The sequence below is a fragment of the Chiloscyllium plagiosum genome, chromosome 4, assembly GCF_004010195.1.
Source record: "Chiloscyllium plagiosum isolate BGI_BamShark_2017 chromosome 4, ASM401019v2, whole genome shotgun sequence".
Classification (NCBI taxonomy): domain Eukaryota; kingdom Metazoa; phylum Chordata; class Chondrichthyes; order Orectolobiformes; family Hemiscylliidae; genus Chiloscyllium; species Chiloscyllium plagiosum.
This window is the reverse complement of record NC_057713.1, coordinates 43,162,868-43,180,521: the sequence shown is the minus strand read 5'-3', so window position 1 is coordinate 43,180,521 and position 17,654 is coordinate 43,162,868. Positions and strand designations below refer to the sequence as shown.

At 41.1% G+C, this 17,654-nt stretch overlaps 1 protein-coding gene and 1 pseudogene across 5 annotated transcripts in view; one reads left to right on the top strand and one right to left on the bottom strand.

Annotated features, from left to right (window-relative positions):
- Window positions 1-11,782, bottom strand: part of runx1t1 (RUNX1 partner transcriptional co-repressor 1) — a 136,967-nt gene extending 125,185 nt beyond the window's left edge. For 3 of the 5 annotated variants that reach the window (XM_043688081.1, XM_043688083.1, XM_043688094.1), the window contains exon 1: window positions 11,700-11,782. In XM_043688081.1, coding sequence (XP_043544016.1) covers window positions 11,700-11,709 — 10 coding nt within the window. In that variant the 5' untranslated portion in view covers window positions 11,710-11,782. Of the gene's footprint in view, window positions 1-11,256; window positions 11,336-11,699 lie in introns of those variants that run through there. The other 2 variants (XM_043688082.1, XM_043688090.1) reach the window with 2 other exon arrangements.
- A 1,683-nt stretch (window positions 11,783-13,465) lies between these two features.
- LOC122549616 lies at window positions 13,466-13,580 on the top strand (annotated as a pseudogene).
- The last annotated feature ends 4,074 nt before the right edge of the window (window positions 13,581-17,654 follow it).

Sequence of the window (17,654 nt, the reverse complement as noted above, 5' to 3'; positions counted from 1 at the left end):
GTGGAGGCTGGTACAATTGCAACATTTAAGAGCATTTGGATGGGTATATGAATAGGAAGGGTTTGTAAGGATATGGGCTGGGTGCTGGCAGGTGGGACTAGATTGGCTTGGGATATCTGGTCGGCATGGACAGGTTGGACCGAAGGGTCTGTTTCCGTGTTGTATACCTCTAAACAAAAGATGTAAAATATTGCAGAAGTTTTAACAGGTTCAAAATAATCCAAAGATGTGCAGGTCAGGTGAATTGGCCATGTTAAATTGCCCATAGTGTTAGGTGCAGTAGTCAGAGGGAAATGAGTCTGGGTGGGTTACTCTTCCGAGGTCGGTATGGACTGGTTGTGCCGAAGGGCCTATTTCCACACTGTAGGTAATCTAATCTAAAAAAAAAATGGATTAAGATTGGTGATGTTTCCTTATGTGTAGCTCGAACTGGCTTTTAGCAATAAGTTATTTACACTCAGTCAATGAGAGCTGGCAGTTTTTATACATTGATATACTTTTGGTTCTTTGTCCAAATGTTATTCAAAAAATGCAGACTATGCTTAAAAGGTGAAGCTCATAGGGTCTTGAGTAGTACAATGATCAAAACAATTTACTCACTACAGGAAGGCAATGTCAAGAGACCAATAAAATAAAAAACAAAGTAGAGGTAACAATTGATACCTGTGGATCACACATTTTACGTTATGATTTAATAATATTCATTGTAAATTATTTTCAATGTCAAAAATATGGTTATTTGATACTAGAGTATACTCTATTTGTTACAACAATAGGATAGGAATTTCTCTTGTTGCTACTTGTAAAGAAATCTCAAATTTTGAATGACATTTTGAATATCTATATTTGTTATGACAAAAGGCCACATCCTTATTATTAGAAAGCTTGCAAGCCTAAGAGGAGGAAATGTGATTTGGAGATGCCGGTGTTGGACTGGGGTGTACAAAGTTAAAAATCACACAACACCAGGTTATAGTCCAACAGGTTTAATTGGAAGCACTAGCTTTCGGAGCGTTGGTCCACTACCACCTTATGAAGGAGTGATGCTCCGAAAGCTAGTGTGCTTCCAATTAAACCTGTTGGACTATAACCCTGTGGATCACACATTTTACGTTATGATTTAATAATATTCATTGTAAATTATTTTCAATGTCAAAAATATGGTTATTTGATACTAGAGTATACTCTATTTGTTACAACAATAGGATAGGAATTTCTCTTGTTGCTACTTGTAAAGAAATCTCAAATTTTGAATGACATTTTGAATATCTATATTTGTTATGACAAAAGGCCACATCCTTATTATTAGAAAGCTTGCAAGCCTAAGAGGAGGAAATGTGATTTGGAGGTGCCGGTGTTGGACTGGGGTGTACAAAGTTAAAAATTACACAACACCAGGTTATAGTCCAACAGGTTTAATTGGAAGCACTAGCTTTCGGAGGGTTGGTCCACTACCACCTTATGAAGGAGTGATGCTCCGAAAACTAGTGTGCTTCCAATTAAACCTGTTGGACTATAACCTGGTGTTGTGTGTTTTTAACTTCAGAGGAGGAGGAGGAGGAGGAGGAGGAGGAGGAACTCAAGCTCTGAGCCTTCAGCACCTGAAGCATGTGTTAGTATAGACAGACTTGCTGCACACTATATTGGTGAGACTGATGAGTTCATGTGAGATTAGCCACTTAAAGAGGGTCAGGAAAGGACAGAGGTCCAGCATGATATCCAGATAGATGACACATTAATCCACTTACACTGCATTGCATTATTAGGAGTACTGGAAGTTCATCTTATGTCACACTTGAAAGACTTTGCTTGTCCACAAAAATATCTAATAATGTTAAATCTGATGCCATATCTATTCTGCAAGTTCATTAAAAAGCTCTTATTTCAAACAATACCGCCTTCTTTCACCATTGGAACTCCGCCAACTCTCCAATTCTTCAAAGCCAGTTATAAATAGGAGAAATTAATGCAATGTAGGAATTCAGTAAATACTAAGCAAATTTGCACATTCCATGTTAATTGCTGCTTTACAAGCAGTTAGCAAGCAAAAAAAAATACATTAACGCAGTCTGAGTGTTAACGTACGTTAGAAATATTTATTCCCAGGAGAAACTTTAGGAGTGTAGACAAATGTTAACGCCAATTCAATTAACTAAAAATCACAAAATGATCAACCCTTAGTATACGATCAGTTTGCATGGTAACACTAATGCACCAATTAAAGAAGCCCGAGTCCAGGTTGGTCAATGATAAGGTTGATCAAAGTGTACTAAAAGCAATGGTTCCACTACACAAATCTGTTATTTAATTTTAAGTTATCCCTTTGTATTATATTAAAGGTTACATTAGAATTCAAAATGATACAAAATTGAGAACTGAGGATAGGAAGGGAAAAATCACCAATGGCAGAGTATACTCATTTGGAAGGGATAAACTATCGATAAGAATCTGTACCACTGAACTAAGAGGAGACCATTGATGGGAGAAAAGGAACAGCAGTGAAGAAATTATGATAAATGGTAATGATGAAGAGTATGACAGGAAGAAAGCTGAGCAATGGGAGACAGTAGTCATCAGGAGGGAGAACATCAATGAATTTGTAAGGCTAATGGAGGAGGGGTCAGATAGTAAACAGTGCAGGGAAAAGAAAACTGACAGTGACCAGCAGACCTTGAAGGCAGAACCAATGAAGAGCTCTTAATGGAAAAGCAAATTAACAGCAGAGAGCATGTCTTGGAATGCTGTGATAAAGCAGTGACATGGTAATTGTGAAAACGGGCTCACATAATCAAGACTTGGCTGGAATGGAATTCGGATCTGAGGGGAAAAAAAGAGATCTGAGTAATTTAATTGAAATTTAAGTAGATACGAATATAACCTTAGCTGCTGTAATTGATGTTTATGTAAAAGATCACAGCCAAGTGTCATGATATAAGGTTCTTGCAGGATTTGGGGCATTTGAGTAGCAGTGTTTTTTTCTTTTCAAGACCAATCCATTTAGGCTGGTCTATCTTAACTTGAGCAGTTACATTCAGTTAATCAGAAATAGTGAGGGAATTAAAGACAATCTGACACTTTAGGAGTTTATGCAGCAAGGGCTCAATGAGTATTTCAGCTCTGTCTGGTCAACCGCCTATCCTTTGACATTTTTGAGTTCATCGAAAACTCTGCTGCCCATATCCTAAGTGGTGTTTGCTCAACATCTCTGAGGTCACTGAATGGTGTCAGTTCCAAGTCCACCATTGCCTTGGTATTAAACTTCTCATCTTTGGAATGAAAACACACATGGTTTCCCTCCTCCCTCTCTCTGAAACCTCCTTCAGTTTGAGAGCCCTTTTAAAAACACTGCATTTCTCCAGGCTCTAGTCTCTTATACAGTCTCTGTACTTTATTTACCCAACTAGTGACAGGCTTGTATTCAGTTATTAGGCACTACTCCTGGAATTTGCCCTCTAAGCATCACTGAATATTTTCCCTCCTGTAAGACTCTTTCTTCTTTTCTAATCAACTGTTCAAGCATGGAATCATAGAATCCCTATAGTGTGGAAGCAGGTCAGTCTGCCCATCAGATGGCCAGTGTGGGTTGAACAGCATCCCACCCAGACCCACTCCCCTACCCTGGATATGTTATTACATACCTTTGGATGAGGTGGGACTTCTACTCAGACCTCCTGGCTGAGAGGTATGGACTTTGCCACTGTATCACAAGAACCTTCCTTTAAGCGTCTTAAATCCAAAGCTTTGATCAAACCATTATCACTTTTCTTAATATCTCCTTATCTGATTTGATGTCAATTCTTGACTGATTAAATCCTCTGATGCATCTTGGGTCATTGTATTCTGTTAACAGTATCAGACAAACATTGTTGTTGAGAAATGTGGATCCAGTATTGGTAAAATGGGAATGGCAACGATCCGCAGGTTTAATGGAAAGTTCAGAGGGTGAGGTTAGAGAAGACCAGTGGCCTGAATTTCATTTATTCAGTCAGGCATATTATCAGTGAGGGGTGACAAGTAACATCAGTTCATTGAGATTATTCACCTGAGGCTCAAACACCAATTTGTGGTGATCTTTAGATCTACATCTGAATGGACTTATTTGGTAGAAGGGGAGGTGGTGACTTAATGGTAATGTCAGGAGTTTTCCAAGTCCAGGCTTAAGTTTTGGTACTCAAATCTTTCCCCACCAGTTGGTGGAATTTAGTTTCAATTAATAAATCGATTCATAAAAGCTAGCCTCAGTAATGGTGATCCTACAACCATTGTTGGTTAATGTAAAATCCCATTAGGCAAATAAATGTCACCCTTCCCTGGTATGTCTACATCCTTTCCAAGATGGTGCTGGAGTGTGGTCACATTTTGTGAGCTGTCCCCAGCAGAATATCCTTTCACATCTTTTATAATCGTTCTACTCTTTTAAATCTCAATTTTAGGTCTGTCAGAATTAATAATAATATTCTGTTAAACCTACTTTACAAGTCTGGCAGTCTTTCCACCTCTGGAAACAACCAACCCCACCCCCAGCCTGACTGGATCTGATGAACACCAGGACCTCCCATAGCATCCGACTACTGATGCTGGAACCGCAATACGACAACAAAGAGAACAGGCACATACCAGCTTCTACAAGCCCAACTCAGACGTCAGTCGGTGACCTGACTCCATAGTTGTACTTGTACCTGACCTTGTGGAGACCCAATATCAAGGCTTGACCAGACCAAAACAATACTCTCTGGAGAACCCCAGGCTGCGACCAGTGCCCAGGACCTACCGACACCCCCACATATCTTCTGGATCTGCAGAGGATCCACACCGACTCCTAGAACCGATCAGGAGCAGTCACTCACCCAGGAAAGGTGGGAGATGCACTGGCCTGCAGGTGAGACTGAAACAGTGCAGCTTCAAGTCCTCCCACCTCTCCAGTATACTCCGGGCAAATGCACAAGCCATTGCAACCAATCTGGATGATCTTTCTGAAGAGGATTGAGTGATTGCTGTGTGCTCTGTTTTACAGAGATATGGCTCACTTTTGCTTCACCTGACAGTGTCTTACAACATAAGAGTCTCTCAGTCCACTGTATGGACCGCATAATGTCCTTGGGCAAAGCAAGGGAAGGGGATAACTGTCTCCTAATCAACAGCTATTGGTGCTTGGACGTGGTGACCCTGGCAAGTTACTGTTCCTGGGACCTAGAATATCTAACAGTGAGGTACTGTCCCTACTACTTTCCACGGGAGTTCACTTCTGCAATCCTGACAGCAGGTTACATGTCAACCCATACTGAAGTGAAGAGCACACTTAATGAAATATACAAATAGCCTTGAGGTGGAATACCCTTGTTCATCATGGACAGTAACTTCAACTAGGCCAATCTCAAGGTTGTGCTACCAAGATACCATTGACACATCTCCTGTCCCATCAGAGGCTCATTCACCCTGGACCATTGCTACACAATCAAAGATGCTTATTGCTCCACCCCCTTTCCACATTTCGGTAAATAAGACAATATGGCTGTACTCCTTCTCATGGCGTATAAGCAGAGACTGCTTATACTGAGGATTTGGTGTCGAAAGTCATACAGTGCTAGTCTGGGGTAATGGACAAGCTCCTACATGATTACGTCAATGGATTGGTTCACATTCAAGAACACAGTGGCCAACCTAACCTAAATAAGTATGCCACTACCATCACAGACTTCATCAGTAAGTGTGTAGAGGTCTGTGTGCCAAAGAAATTAAGCAGATCCACTCCCTCCTGGAGACCAGGTCTGAGGCATTCAAGTTGGTGATTCTAATCTGTCCAGGAAATTGAGGTTCAACCTTCACAAAGCCATCAGGGGTGCCAAGAGACAACACCAGACTAAACTAGACTCCCAGACCAACCACATGAACATGTGTTGACTGTGGCAAGGCTTATATGACATAACAGGCTACAAAGTCAAGGAGAATTGCTGCAACAATGCATTACTCCACCATGAGCTCAATGCATTCTATGCTCATTTTGAACAGAAGGTCAATGAAATGATGTCACCCAACCCGATAGCCTCAGCTGCACATACACCAACAGTCACTGTTGCATATGTCAGATTGGCCTTCCTGAGAGTGAACCCACAGAGAGCAACTGGCACTAATGGAGACCCCAGCTGTACACAGACCAGCTGGTGGGGATATTCACTGACATCTTTAACCCCTCTGTTACTGCAATCTGAGGTTGCCACCCGCTTCAAGAAGACCACTATCATCCCTTGCCAAGAAAAATCAAGCAACATGTTTCATTGACTACTACCCAATGGCTCTGACATCTATCATTATGAAGTACCTCTAGAGGTTAGTAATGACTCTCATCAACTCTAACCTTCCCCACTGTCTTGATCCACTACAATTTGCCAACTGTTACAATAGGTCACAGACATCATCTCCCTGTCACTAGATTCATCTTTGGAATGGATGAATAGTAAAGGACTACTAGGTTAAACTCCTATTTATTGACTTTAGCTCTGCCTTCAACATCATAATTCCATTCAAACTCATCTCCAAATTCCAAGACCAAGGACAATGCTCCACACTCTGCAACTGTACCCTTGACTTCCTGACCCACAGATAGTAATCGTTATCCCCCATGATAATCCTCAGCACTGGTGCCCTGCAGGACTGTGTACTCAGCTCCTTATTATACTCCTTATAGACTCACAAACGTGTGGCCAAATTTGCTGATGACACTGCCATAATGGGCCAGATCTCAAACTACGACAAAGTAGAGTACAGGGAAGGGATAGAGAGCTTAATAGCATGGTGTACAGACAACAATCTCTCCCTCAATGTCAGCAAAATGAAGGAGCTGGTCATTGACTTCAGGAAGTGGAGTAGAGACTGTGCCCCTATCTACATCAATGGTGCTGAGGTAGAGATGGCCAAGAGCCTCAGGTTTCTAGGAGCAGATATCCCCAACAATCTGTCTTTGTCCATCCATGTCAATGCTACAGGCAAGAAAGCACAACAATGTTTCTACTTCCTCAGAAGGCTAAGGAAATTCAGCATGTTCACAATGATTCTTACCAATTTTTATGGATGCACCATAGAAAGCACCCTCTCTGGATGCATCACAGCTTGCTGTGGTAATTGTTCTGCCCAAGACCGCAAGACATTACAGCTCAGCCCATCACACAAACCAGCCTTCCTTCCATTGATTCTGTCGACACTTTCCATTACCTTGGAAAAGCAGCCAACATAATCAAAGATTCCTCCCTCCCCAGTTATAGTCTCTTCCATCCTCTTCCATTGGGCAGAAGATACATAAGTTTGAAAACAGGCATCAACAGATTTAAGTACAGCTTCTTCTTTGCTGTTATCAGACTTATGAATGGACCTCTCATATATTAGAGTTGACCTTACTCTGCACCTTCTCTGCAGCTGCAACACTATATTCTACGTTCTGTTCTATTACTCTGATGTACTTATGTATTGTATGATTTGCCCAACATCTATTATAAACCCACTGACTCCTGTAACTACCTGGTCTACACCTTGTCCCACCCAATACCCTGCAAGAACTCCAACCCATTCTCCAAATTTCTCCACCACATCTGCTCGGACGAGGAGACAATCCGCTTGTGAGCATCCCAGATGTCCATCTATTTTGAACAACGTGCTTTTCCTCCCACCGTCATTCAGACAGCTGTCCGCTGCACCACCTCCATTCCCTGTTCCACCACTCTTAAACCCCCCATGCAATAAAGACAGAGACCCCCTTGTCCTCACCTACCACCCCACCAGTCTCCGCATCCAACACATCGTCCTCAAACACTTCCGCAAACTCAGATTAGACCCCACCACCAAGAACATTTCCCCCTTTCCACCCGTCTCTGCCTTCTGCAAGGACTGTTCCCTCTGACAGTCCTTGGTTCACACCACCCCCAAATGCCCAGGTACCTTCCCTACAACCAGAAAAGATGCAAAACCTGTCGGGACACCACCTGCCTCTCTTCCAACCTAGTTTACTGCATTAGGTGCTACCGGTGTAGTCTTCTCTACATTGGGGAAACTGAACGTAAACTTAGGGAATGGTTCATTGAGCATCGCAGCCGGGTCCGCTGGGGCCGACCTGACCTCTCAGTCACCGCCAATTTCAATTCTCCCAACCACTCCTTTTCCAACACAACCATCCTTGGCCTCCTTCATTGCCAAGTCAAACCACAGCTCATATCGGAGGAACAATAACTTACCTTCCATCCTATAGCCTGGAGGACTCAACATTGAGTTCTCCAATTTTAAATACCCTCCCTTCCCATCCCATCCTGACTCCCTTCACAGCCCCTCCCCCTCCCTTCCACTCCTCCCTGCCAGAGGATTCATTCCTCCCATTGACCGACCATGTCGTACCTTTACCTGTCTTCACCTATCCCCACTTCACCCCCATGCTCCTGTCACCCCCTTTATCTGCAGCTCCTCCCACACCCACCCAGAGTACTGAAGAAGGGTTACACCCAAAACTTTCCACCTCCTGATGCTGCCTGGCCTGCTGTGTTCTTTTTTGGATTCCAGCATTTGCAGGTTTTTTTTGTCTCTCGCCGTGATTTGCCGAAATAGCATGCAAAATACTGTTTTTTTCACTATCTCAGGACGTGTGACAATAATAAATCAAATCAAATCAACTTGACTCCAGATTCACAGTAATGCGATTGACTCACAAGTGCCTTCCTAATTGGCCAAAACAAGTAACCCAAATTGACACAGAATCTAAAATATACAAATATATGAAAAGGGATTAAATTGGGCAGGCTAGTTGGCACTGACCTAACCACCCGAAAAGGAAACGCAGTCCTGTCGATCCTGCAAAGTCCTTCTTGCTAACATCTGGGGACTTGTGCCAGTGGAAGAGCTGTCCCACAGCCTACCCAAGGCTTTAACCCTCTCCAGTTAAAAGTGGGTTAACTAGTAAGCAACCAGGAGCCAATCAATATGGTTTTCTTGAGCCAAGGAAAGAGCAAATGTATTAACTGTTAAACCCAAGGAAATCAATAAAAGATGCAACATTAAGCATACCACTTCATGCAGTCACTTGGGCCAACATAAACATTGGTTTTACCAGGACTGCATTCTCACCACGTTATTTTGTGCTGGTGAAAACCAGATAGCATATACTGGCAGAAAAACAGGCTAGACCGTTTCCATGTTTACTGTTTCAGACATATCCTTGGCACCTCTTAACAAGATAACATCACCTACTCAGAGGCCCAGGAACAGGCCAATTTCATTAGAATAAATCATTTAAAGCCAACAACATTTGCACTGGCTCAGCCGTCTGATGGCTGAATATGCAAAAACAGTCTGTATTGTGAATTGGCCAAAACTTCCTGGGCTTCTATACCTTCACTATAGCAATCCTGACTAATGCACCTAACACTATGGGTGGTTTAGCATGGTCGATTCACCTGACTATGGGAGGAAACTGAAGCACCCGGTGGAAACCCACACAGACACGGGGAGAATGTGCAAGCTCCACACAGACAGTCACCCGAGGCTAGGATCGAACCTAGGACCCTGGTGCTGTGAGGCAGCACTGCTAACCACTGAGCCACCGTGCCACCCTGGAAGGTGGATATTAACACTGAGAACTGGGAGACGGTTGCTGACAGTGGTGTAGTTTGGGTGGTGACTGAGAGGATATTGGAGGAGGTGATCAGAAACAAAGCTCAACTGGCTGAGAAGAAAGCTCAGAAGAAATGGATATGAGTGAATTATGCACCTTCTCAATTCACTGTCTTCCTTTGCAGCAAATACAACAGAGACTGGCATATAGATGGAATGCTGGAAGTACCACTGTCAATACTCAATACAGAGCTGACCATTGTTTTATTTAACGGAAGGTCGGGTAGGGCCTAGTGGTAAGTAAGCTTTATTTCACTTATAAAATGCTATGAGTATGAAATGGTAGGAGAATAATGGCAGTGGTATTCTTGTGCATACTTGCATACCCACTAACAGTTTTCTATCACTGTGTTAAAATCAAAAGATAAATTGTCTTCAAACATATTATGACAAAGTCCCTACAATGTGGAAGCTGGCCATTTGGCCCATCAAGTCCACACCAACCCTCCAAAGAGCATCCCACCCAGACCCACCCCATTCTTGTAACCCTGCATTTACCCTGGCTAACCCATACATTTTTCGGTTTGTGGAAGGAAACCCACACAGACACAGGAAGAATGTGCAAACTCCACACAGACAGTCACCTGAGGCTAGAATTGAATCCAACATCTGTAGTACTGTGAGGCAGCAATGCTAGCTGCTGAGCCACTGTGCAACCCATACACATTTAGTACATCTCCTATAGTATTAACCCTACACATTGAATGGCATCATTAAGAGATGTAAATACATTTTCTAAAATACATTTTCATTTAGAATAAAAGCTGTAAATTATCCTCATGTGTATAGGAAAACAAATCCTTCTGAATACAATAAATTGTTTTTTATTAAAGAGGAGTGATGCTCCATTTAGAATTTATAAACATATTGACATGGATTTGAAGTAAGACATTCGGCCCATCTAGCCTCTCCTACCATTTAATAAGATCACGGCTGATCAGATTGTAATTTCCCACCTACCTCCATAACTTCCAACTCCTTAGTTATCAAAATCTACATGCCTCTACCTTCAAAAAAATTCAATACTCTGTTTTTCATCAGTTTTTCAGGAGAGTTCCGACAACTCCTTACCCTCAGTGTGAAAAATATTTCAAGTCATCTCTGTTTTAAATGGTGACAGCTTAGTTTTAAGCAGTGACTTTAATTGCTGAATTTTCACTTTTTCTTTCCAGTATGGCTAGAATAGGTGGTTCCCGGCACTATTGAGAGTCTATTGTTATTTTGGAGATGGTGCAATTATTTGTCTTAGACATTAGTGAAATTGGTGTGACGTGAGATGTGAACATGTGGAACATTGAAAGATCATGAAGCACGTATTCTTTATTCTACTGGTATCACAAAATTACAACGTCATGGGGTCATTAAGGCTAAACAAGGAAATATGGCCATGAAATGCAGTCTATGGGTTACATTGGTTCAAGAATCCTTTGTCAGTCTGCCCCTTCTTCACACAAGCCTCCTTTTGTTTTGTCCAGCAGGGATTCATTCAGTCACACCAACTGCCCTCCCTCACTGTTACTACTTGCTTCAGTTTTTCTTTACATTTGGAGATATTTAATACTTAAACATTAGTTCCTATTCCAGCAGGGAAAAAAAAACACAACATACCCAGTGTTTCTCTGTACCTCACACCTCATGTCATGTTTGCCCTCACTGAAGCATACAATCCATCAAATTACTCAAAACTCAGCAGCCTCTGGACTATCTCATATGGTGAAAGTCAGGCCCAATTCCCCTTGATATCATTATAACACAGCAGCTTTTGCACATGCCCAATAGCTCTTTTTAGAGTAAAAGAATAGTTAACCCTTTAGACTTCAAAGCTTCCAAGGGTAGGGTCACAAAGCTGAAATGATTGGAGTTGTAACCCCTAAGGCAGCAGAAACTGCCATGAAACCCTACTGCTGTAAGAGGCTCCTGCTCTCATACAGGGATCGTGACAATTTTCAAACTGCAAGATGGGTTCACAGTGAGGAGAGGTTTGGGAAGGACTGGAATCCGATAAAGGAGGATGAAAGAAAAAGAGGGGTATAAATCTACTGTTAACTCACCATTACCCATCTGATGTCTTTGTTGATACTGGAATTTCACATCCACAGATTTTGAACTCCATGATTGGTGGTCTCCACCTTGCTTCCATCTTGCCCATACATATATTTCCCATGTGAGAGTTTTAAATATGTCCATATATTAAGAATCTGAAATTAATAATGATAAACACAACAATAATTTGCAATTATCTAGTGTCTTTCATCTTATGAGGCATCCTCAGGACCGAAACCTCACAAAGCAGAATGTAATATCAAGTTGTGTAAGGGAATATTAGAAGATAGCCAAAAGAGATTAAGGATTGTCTTAAAGAAGGAAAGAGAGGTAGACAGGCAGAGAGATAACAGAATTCCAGCACATACAAGCAGCAATTGTTGAAGAAATTGAACAAATTTCACAGAGTCTTTGGAGGCAAAGCAGAGTTAATAAGCTGAGTTCAGCGACCCTTCAGTCTGAAAATGGGTCACTGGAGTCAATAAAATAAGAAGATATAGGAATTTTATAATCCCCAAAGAATCACTACAAGTCCAGCAGAGATTCACCTGCATTTCCTCTAGCCTCTTTTATTGCATCTGTTGCTTCCAATGTGGTCACCTCTACATCAGAGAGACCAAGCACAAACTCAGGGACCGGTTCAGGGAACACCTATGGTCCATATGCTCCAATCAACTCCACCTTCTGGTTGCCAGCCATTTCAACTACCCCAATGACATGCCCATCCTGGGCCTCCTCCACCGTCAAAATAAGGCCAGATGCAAACTGGAGGAAGAACACCTCATCTTCTGCCTTGGGAGCTTACAAACAGACAGCTTTAACACAGAATTCACCAGCTTCCAAACTTCCCCACAGCCTTTCCCTCCTCTCCCCCCCCTATTTATTTTGCAGCCCCCCCCTTCCCCCTCCCCAGTCCTGTTGAAAGGTTCCAATCTGAAATATCAACTACCCTGCTCCTCAGCTACTGCTTGATCTGCTGTGCTTTATCCAGCTTCACACTTTATCGACTCTGACTTTCCAGTGTCCGTTGTTCCGACTATGTCTATAATATATCTGAGCAGAATTAGGCTATTTGACCCATCAAATATGCTCTTCCATTCAGTCATGGCTGATATGTTTCTCAACCTCATTTTCCTGCATCTCCTCATAACCCTTGATCCCCTTACTAAGCAAGAACCTATCTATCTCTGTCTTAAATACACTCAATGACTTGTCCTTCACAGCCTGCTGTAGCAGTAAGTTCCACAAATTTACCAACCTCTGGCTGAAGAAATTCCTCCTCATCTCAGTTTCAAAGGGCCATCCCTTCTCTTTGAGGCTGTGCCCTTGGGTCCTAGTCTCTTCTACTAATGGAAACATCTTTTCCATGTCCACTCTATCCAAGCCTCTCGATATTATGTAAGTTTCAATTAGATTCCCCCCGCTTCCTTCTAAATTCCACCAAGTATAGACCCAGAGTCCTCAACCATTCCTCCTTGAAAGACAAGCCCTTCATCTCTGGGATCATTCTTGTAAACCTGCAAGAACTTGACTTTAAACATTAACTCGGCCTCCTCTCCACAGATGCTGCCAGATTTGCTGAGTTTCTCCAGCAATTTCTGTGCTAGTTTCAAACATTCTGCATCCACAGTTCTTTGTTTTGTTCCAGCAAACAGCACCTTGATACCTGAGAACACTGCCATGGATGATGAATTAATTAAAGACAGTGGTGTAGGGTCTCCTTTGATAGCTCAGCTGGTTGAGCAGAGGACTGTAGTGTGTCACAAATCTGTTAGCCTACGGCCTAGTGTGAAAACGCCTGATCTCAAATGATCTGAGAAGCTAAGCAAACTCAGGCCTGGTTAATACTTGGATGGGAGACTGCCTGGGAATACTAGGTGCAGTAGGCTTAAAAACAGTGCAGGCCCGAAGGGCCTGTTCCTGGACTGTAATGTTCTTTGTTTATCTCATGGGAGTTGCAGAGTCTGAGGAGATTATAGAGATACCGATGGGCTATGCATGATTTGAAAATTAGAGTGAATTTTTTTCAAATTTACAGACAATGGAAGGGGCAAGAGTAGTGACAGTGATGTAGAACTAAGTGTTGTCAATGCATGTGTGGAAACTGTTGAGGTGCAATCAGATCATGTTGCAAGAGGTGGCTTGTCAGTAATAAATTAGAGGAACCATGGCTAATTCCTCGGGGGGGTGGGGGGGAAATGCTGGAGCAACAATGTGGGTGTGAGCGAAGATGTAGTTGATTCTGATTAGATGGATAAAAATATACCCATCCAAATGTACTCTGGTAGTGCAATGTTGTTGTCCTGGATTTTAATCCCACATACTCTCGAGATGTGTAATAACATCCCTGTTTGGTTCGGAAAATATCCAACTAAGTGCAATTTCACCCAACTGTGGCAAGGATGGTGTGGTCAACCACATTAAAGTGTTTCAGATACAAGCACCAGGAGAGATGGTTCACCTTTGTCAAGATTTTTTTTTTTAAGGATGTCACTTGTATCTTTGCTATTAAGTTTTAAATGTGACATAGAGATTTATTTTCTGACAAGTAGCTGTAAAACCCAAATCGAAACCAACTCAACAAACACTAGGTAAACAGTTTCTCTACACATCAGCACATTTCCTGTGGTTTTCTCATGGTGAGTCATAGATTAAACTGTTGGTTAGATGGAATGTTGCGATAGGTAAATGGGAAGGGTACACTTAAAGTGAAAGAATTTGAAAAAAAACATGAATAATTTCTGCTTTAAAAATGAAGCAATTGATTTTTGCTGGATTCTTGAAAATTATTAAGCTGTCTTCCTTTACCATGGAAGCTAGATAAAGCATTTTCCTTTTCTTGGTTTATATTGAAACTTTGTGAATATTGTTTACAAAAAAGTTTGATGTACACGGTTGTGGTAAATAAATCCTTACAATGAACTAGCGTTGTTTTCAAATGATTTGTACAAATGAAACAAAACACAGCTGCTGTAATTACTCCCCCGTTTCTGTTATAATTTCTGGCTTTTTGAACAAGCTATTCCCTTTAGTTCAGTATCAACAGTTGTTCCTGTGAGGTGTCATTGCATTCTCTACCACCTAGAGTTGGTCCAATGCCTACATGCACAATAGTATGACCCAGGAGTTGTAACAGTGAATGTTTACTCTATATGTTGGCTAGCACTGACACATAACATGTGCCAACAATTAAATCCTTGAAACACTTTTATGAAAGGTGGACTGAGAAACAGCAATTGAAACAAACTCTAGTGAATGGTTTATGAATGAAAAGTATACAGTTTCATACAGTGGGATCAATACATTTTTCTTACTTATGAAGATTAATAAAGACATGACTTGCAAACTCTGTAAAAGATAGGTTCATGTTCCATAACTCAGATTCCAAAGCTAAACTACTTTAGACTTTTAAAATACAGCTGGTGCTAAGAAAACAGAGGCTGTTCTGAATCTGAGAGAGAAATAACACAGAGCATTTTGAGTCTGAGACAGAGTCCTTTGGGAATTTAGCTTAGGTCTGCGACAACCAATTCTTTTGGTATGAGAGCAGAAGGTTCCCACATGTCTCGCTTTGCTAAGCCTGACTGCTCTGCAAATGGAACGGAAGGACACCTGGGCCTTCAGGTGTCAGAATAAGACATTTTAAAATCATACAAAATATTAGGGACTTTTCAGCATAATCCTCTGGTTGAATAACTGATCAACACTTTACCATTATAATTAACCTGATTTCCGGCTGCAGATTTATTTTTAATGAGAAAAAAATGCTGGAGAAATATGACAACAATCCAGTTAAACCACAATTTCTCTGAAGTAAAAAAGAATTTGGAAAAGTCCCAAACAGTATCCAGAGTACTGACATAGGTTTTATTTTGCCTTAGTTCACTACCTAAAAGTAGGTCCTACCCAGGACACTTTTTATTTATTCATTCACAGGATGCCAGTACCACTGGCTAGGCCAGCATTTACTTGGTAACCTCGGTTATCCAAACATCAATTATCCAAATCTTGGATTATCCAATCAAGATCTCAAGGTCCCATAAAAACATTATTCGTTACCTGAGCAATCAGTTATCCGAACAGTTATTTGAGCAAAATACTCCCCGCCCATCTCGTTTGGATAATCAAGATTCTGTATTGCCCATCTCAGGGCAGTAAAGAGCCAAACACATTGCTGTGGGTCTGGAGTCACATAAAGGCCAGACCAGGTAAGGGTGGCATTTTCCTTTGATAAAGGACATTAGTGAACCAGATGGGTTTTTCTGACAATTGGCCACAGATTCATAGTCATCTTAATTCCAGATATTTTTTAATTGAATTCACAATCCACCATGACACAATTTGAACCCAGCCCCCCCAAACATTACCTGGATGTCTGGGTTAACAGATCAATGATAACATCCCTCGGCTATCACCTCCTCATACAGGCCTTGCAGGGCAGGTAATGAAATAGCTCCTGAATTCACTCCAGCCTGAACAGGGATTGAACCCCTTGCTGTTTATACAAATTTCTTCCGTACCGACCATGACAGCCCCCAAGGAATCAAAGTTGCTTTGACACCATACACTTTTATCTGTGTGTTGTAACGTATTGATGGGAGAGGGTCCAATTTCTTTCTACCACAGCCTGACCAGGGATCTCACCTGCTTTTGTTGCCTGCTATTGGCATATGTTTGAAGGGTTTATAAATTGAACATCAGCGTGTTTGGTTGTATTATAAATGCACAGTTGTTGGCCATCAAGTCCTGGAGCAGGATTTGAACCAAGGGTTTTTGGCTTAGAAGGCAGAGATGTTACCACTGCACCACAAACACCCTAAAGTTTAGAGAAACCAGGGTTCATTTTCAATAGAATCTGACCACAAATTTTAGATTCCACTATGTGCTGAAGGAATGTTGATTTTTAAAAACACAATTTATTTTTTAATGCTTCTAGCAGGTTTTACTATCGTCCTGCTAGAAGTAAAAGGTCACGTAAAAGTCTATCTTGTGTCAATGTTTTGGCCAAAAATTCTGGAATTTTCCATATATCTTGTGTTAAAGTTGACCCTAGTTCTTCTCAGATAACAAATCAATATTTGTGGGTCGAGGTATTAGCGTGTACATAAATATTAATATGAGGAAACAAATTTCACTTTTTGTGATATAATGTGTTTTGACATACAATTCACACTAATTTGGCATGTCAGTTTAAGATGCATCAGGCCAGAGTCAGGTGACAACCTTCCTTTGTGTGCAGCTCAGTTTACTGTAACTTGTTGTGTTTTTCTTTTATTCATTTTGAGATCAACTGGGCTTTTGCTGATGATACGTTATTTTGGACTGTAGCACGAATTTCAGCCCCTCAAAAGTAGTATGAATGTATTGGTCGACTTCATAAATTTAACCTTAAAAAATAGTCTAAGAAATTCAACTTTTGCACAAGTACATATGGTAATTTTCTTCAGTTATTAATACACACTTTTAAGCCAGTTGGTACAATTTGAGAGACAAATTCATTTGTCTTTTAATCTTGTGGGTGATTATCTAACTAGTTGTACATAGTATGCAATAGAATGCACAAGTGAATTGACAAATTAAGTTAAGGGATAAGTCAACAGAGATGCTATAGCAGAAACTAAAGGGCATATTTCAGAATGCACAGAGTAGATGCATTCTAACATGAAACAAAAAGACAAGTAGAGGACACACTGTCCATGTTTAAATAAAACTTGTTGAATAAATAACAGATATTTACGCAAAAAATGGGTGATAGGTCAATTCACTTGTGCATTCTATTACATACTATGAACAACCAGTTGGATAATCACCCACAAGATTAAAAGAAAAATGATTGACTGAAAAATTAATAAGGAAGGGGACAAAATACAGTACAAGAGAAAGCTAACTTGAAACATAAAGAGATTAAGAAAGGTTTCTACTGATATTTGAAAGGTAAAGAGGTTACAGTGAATGTTGGTCCT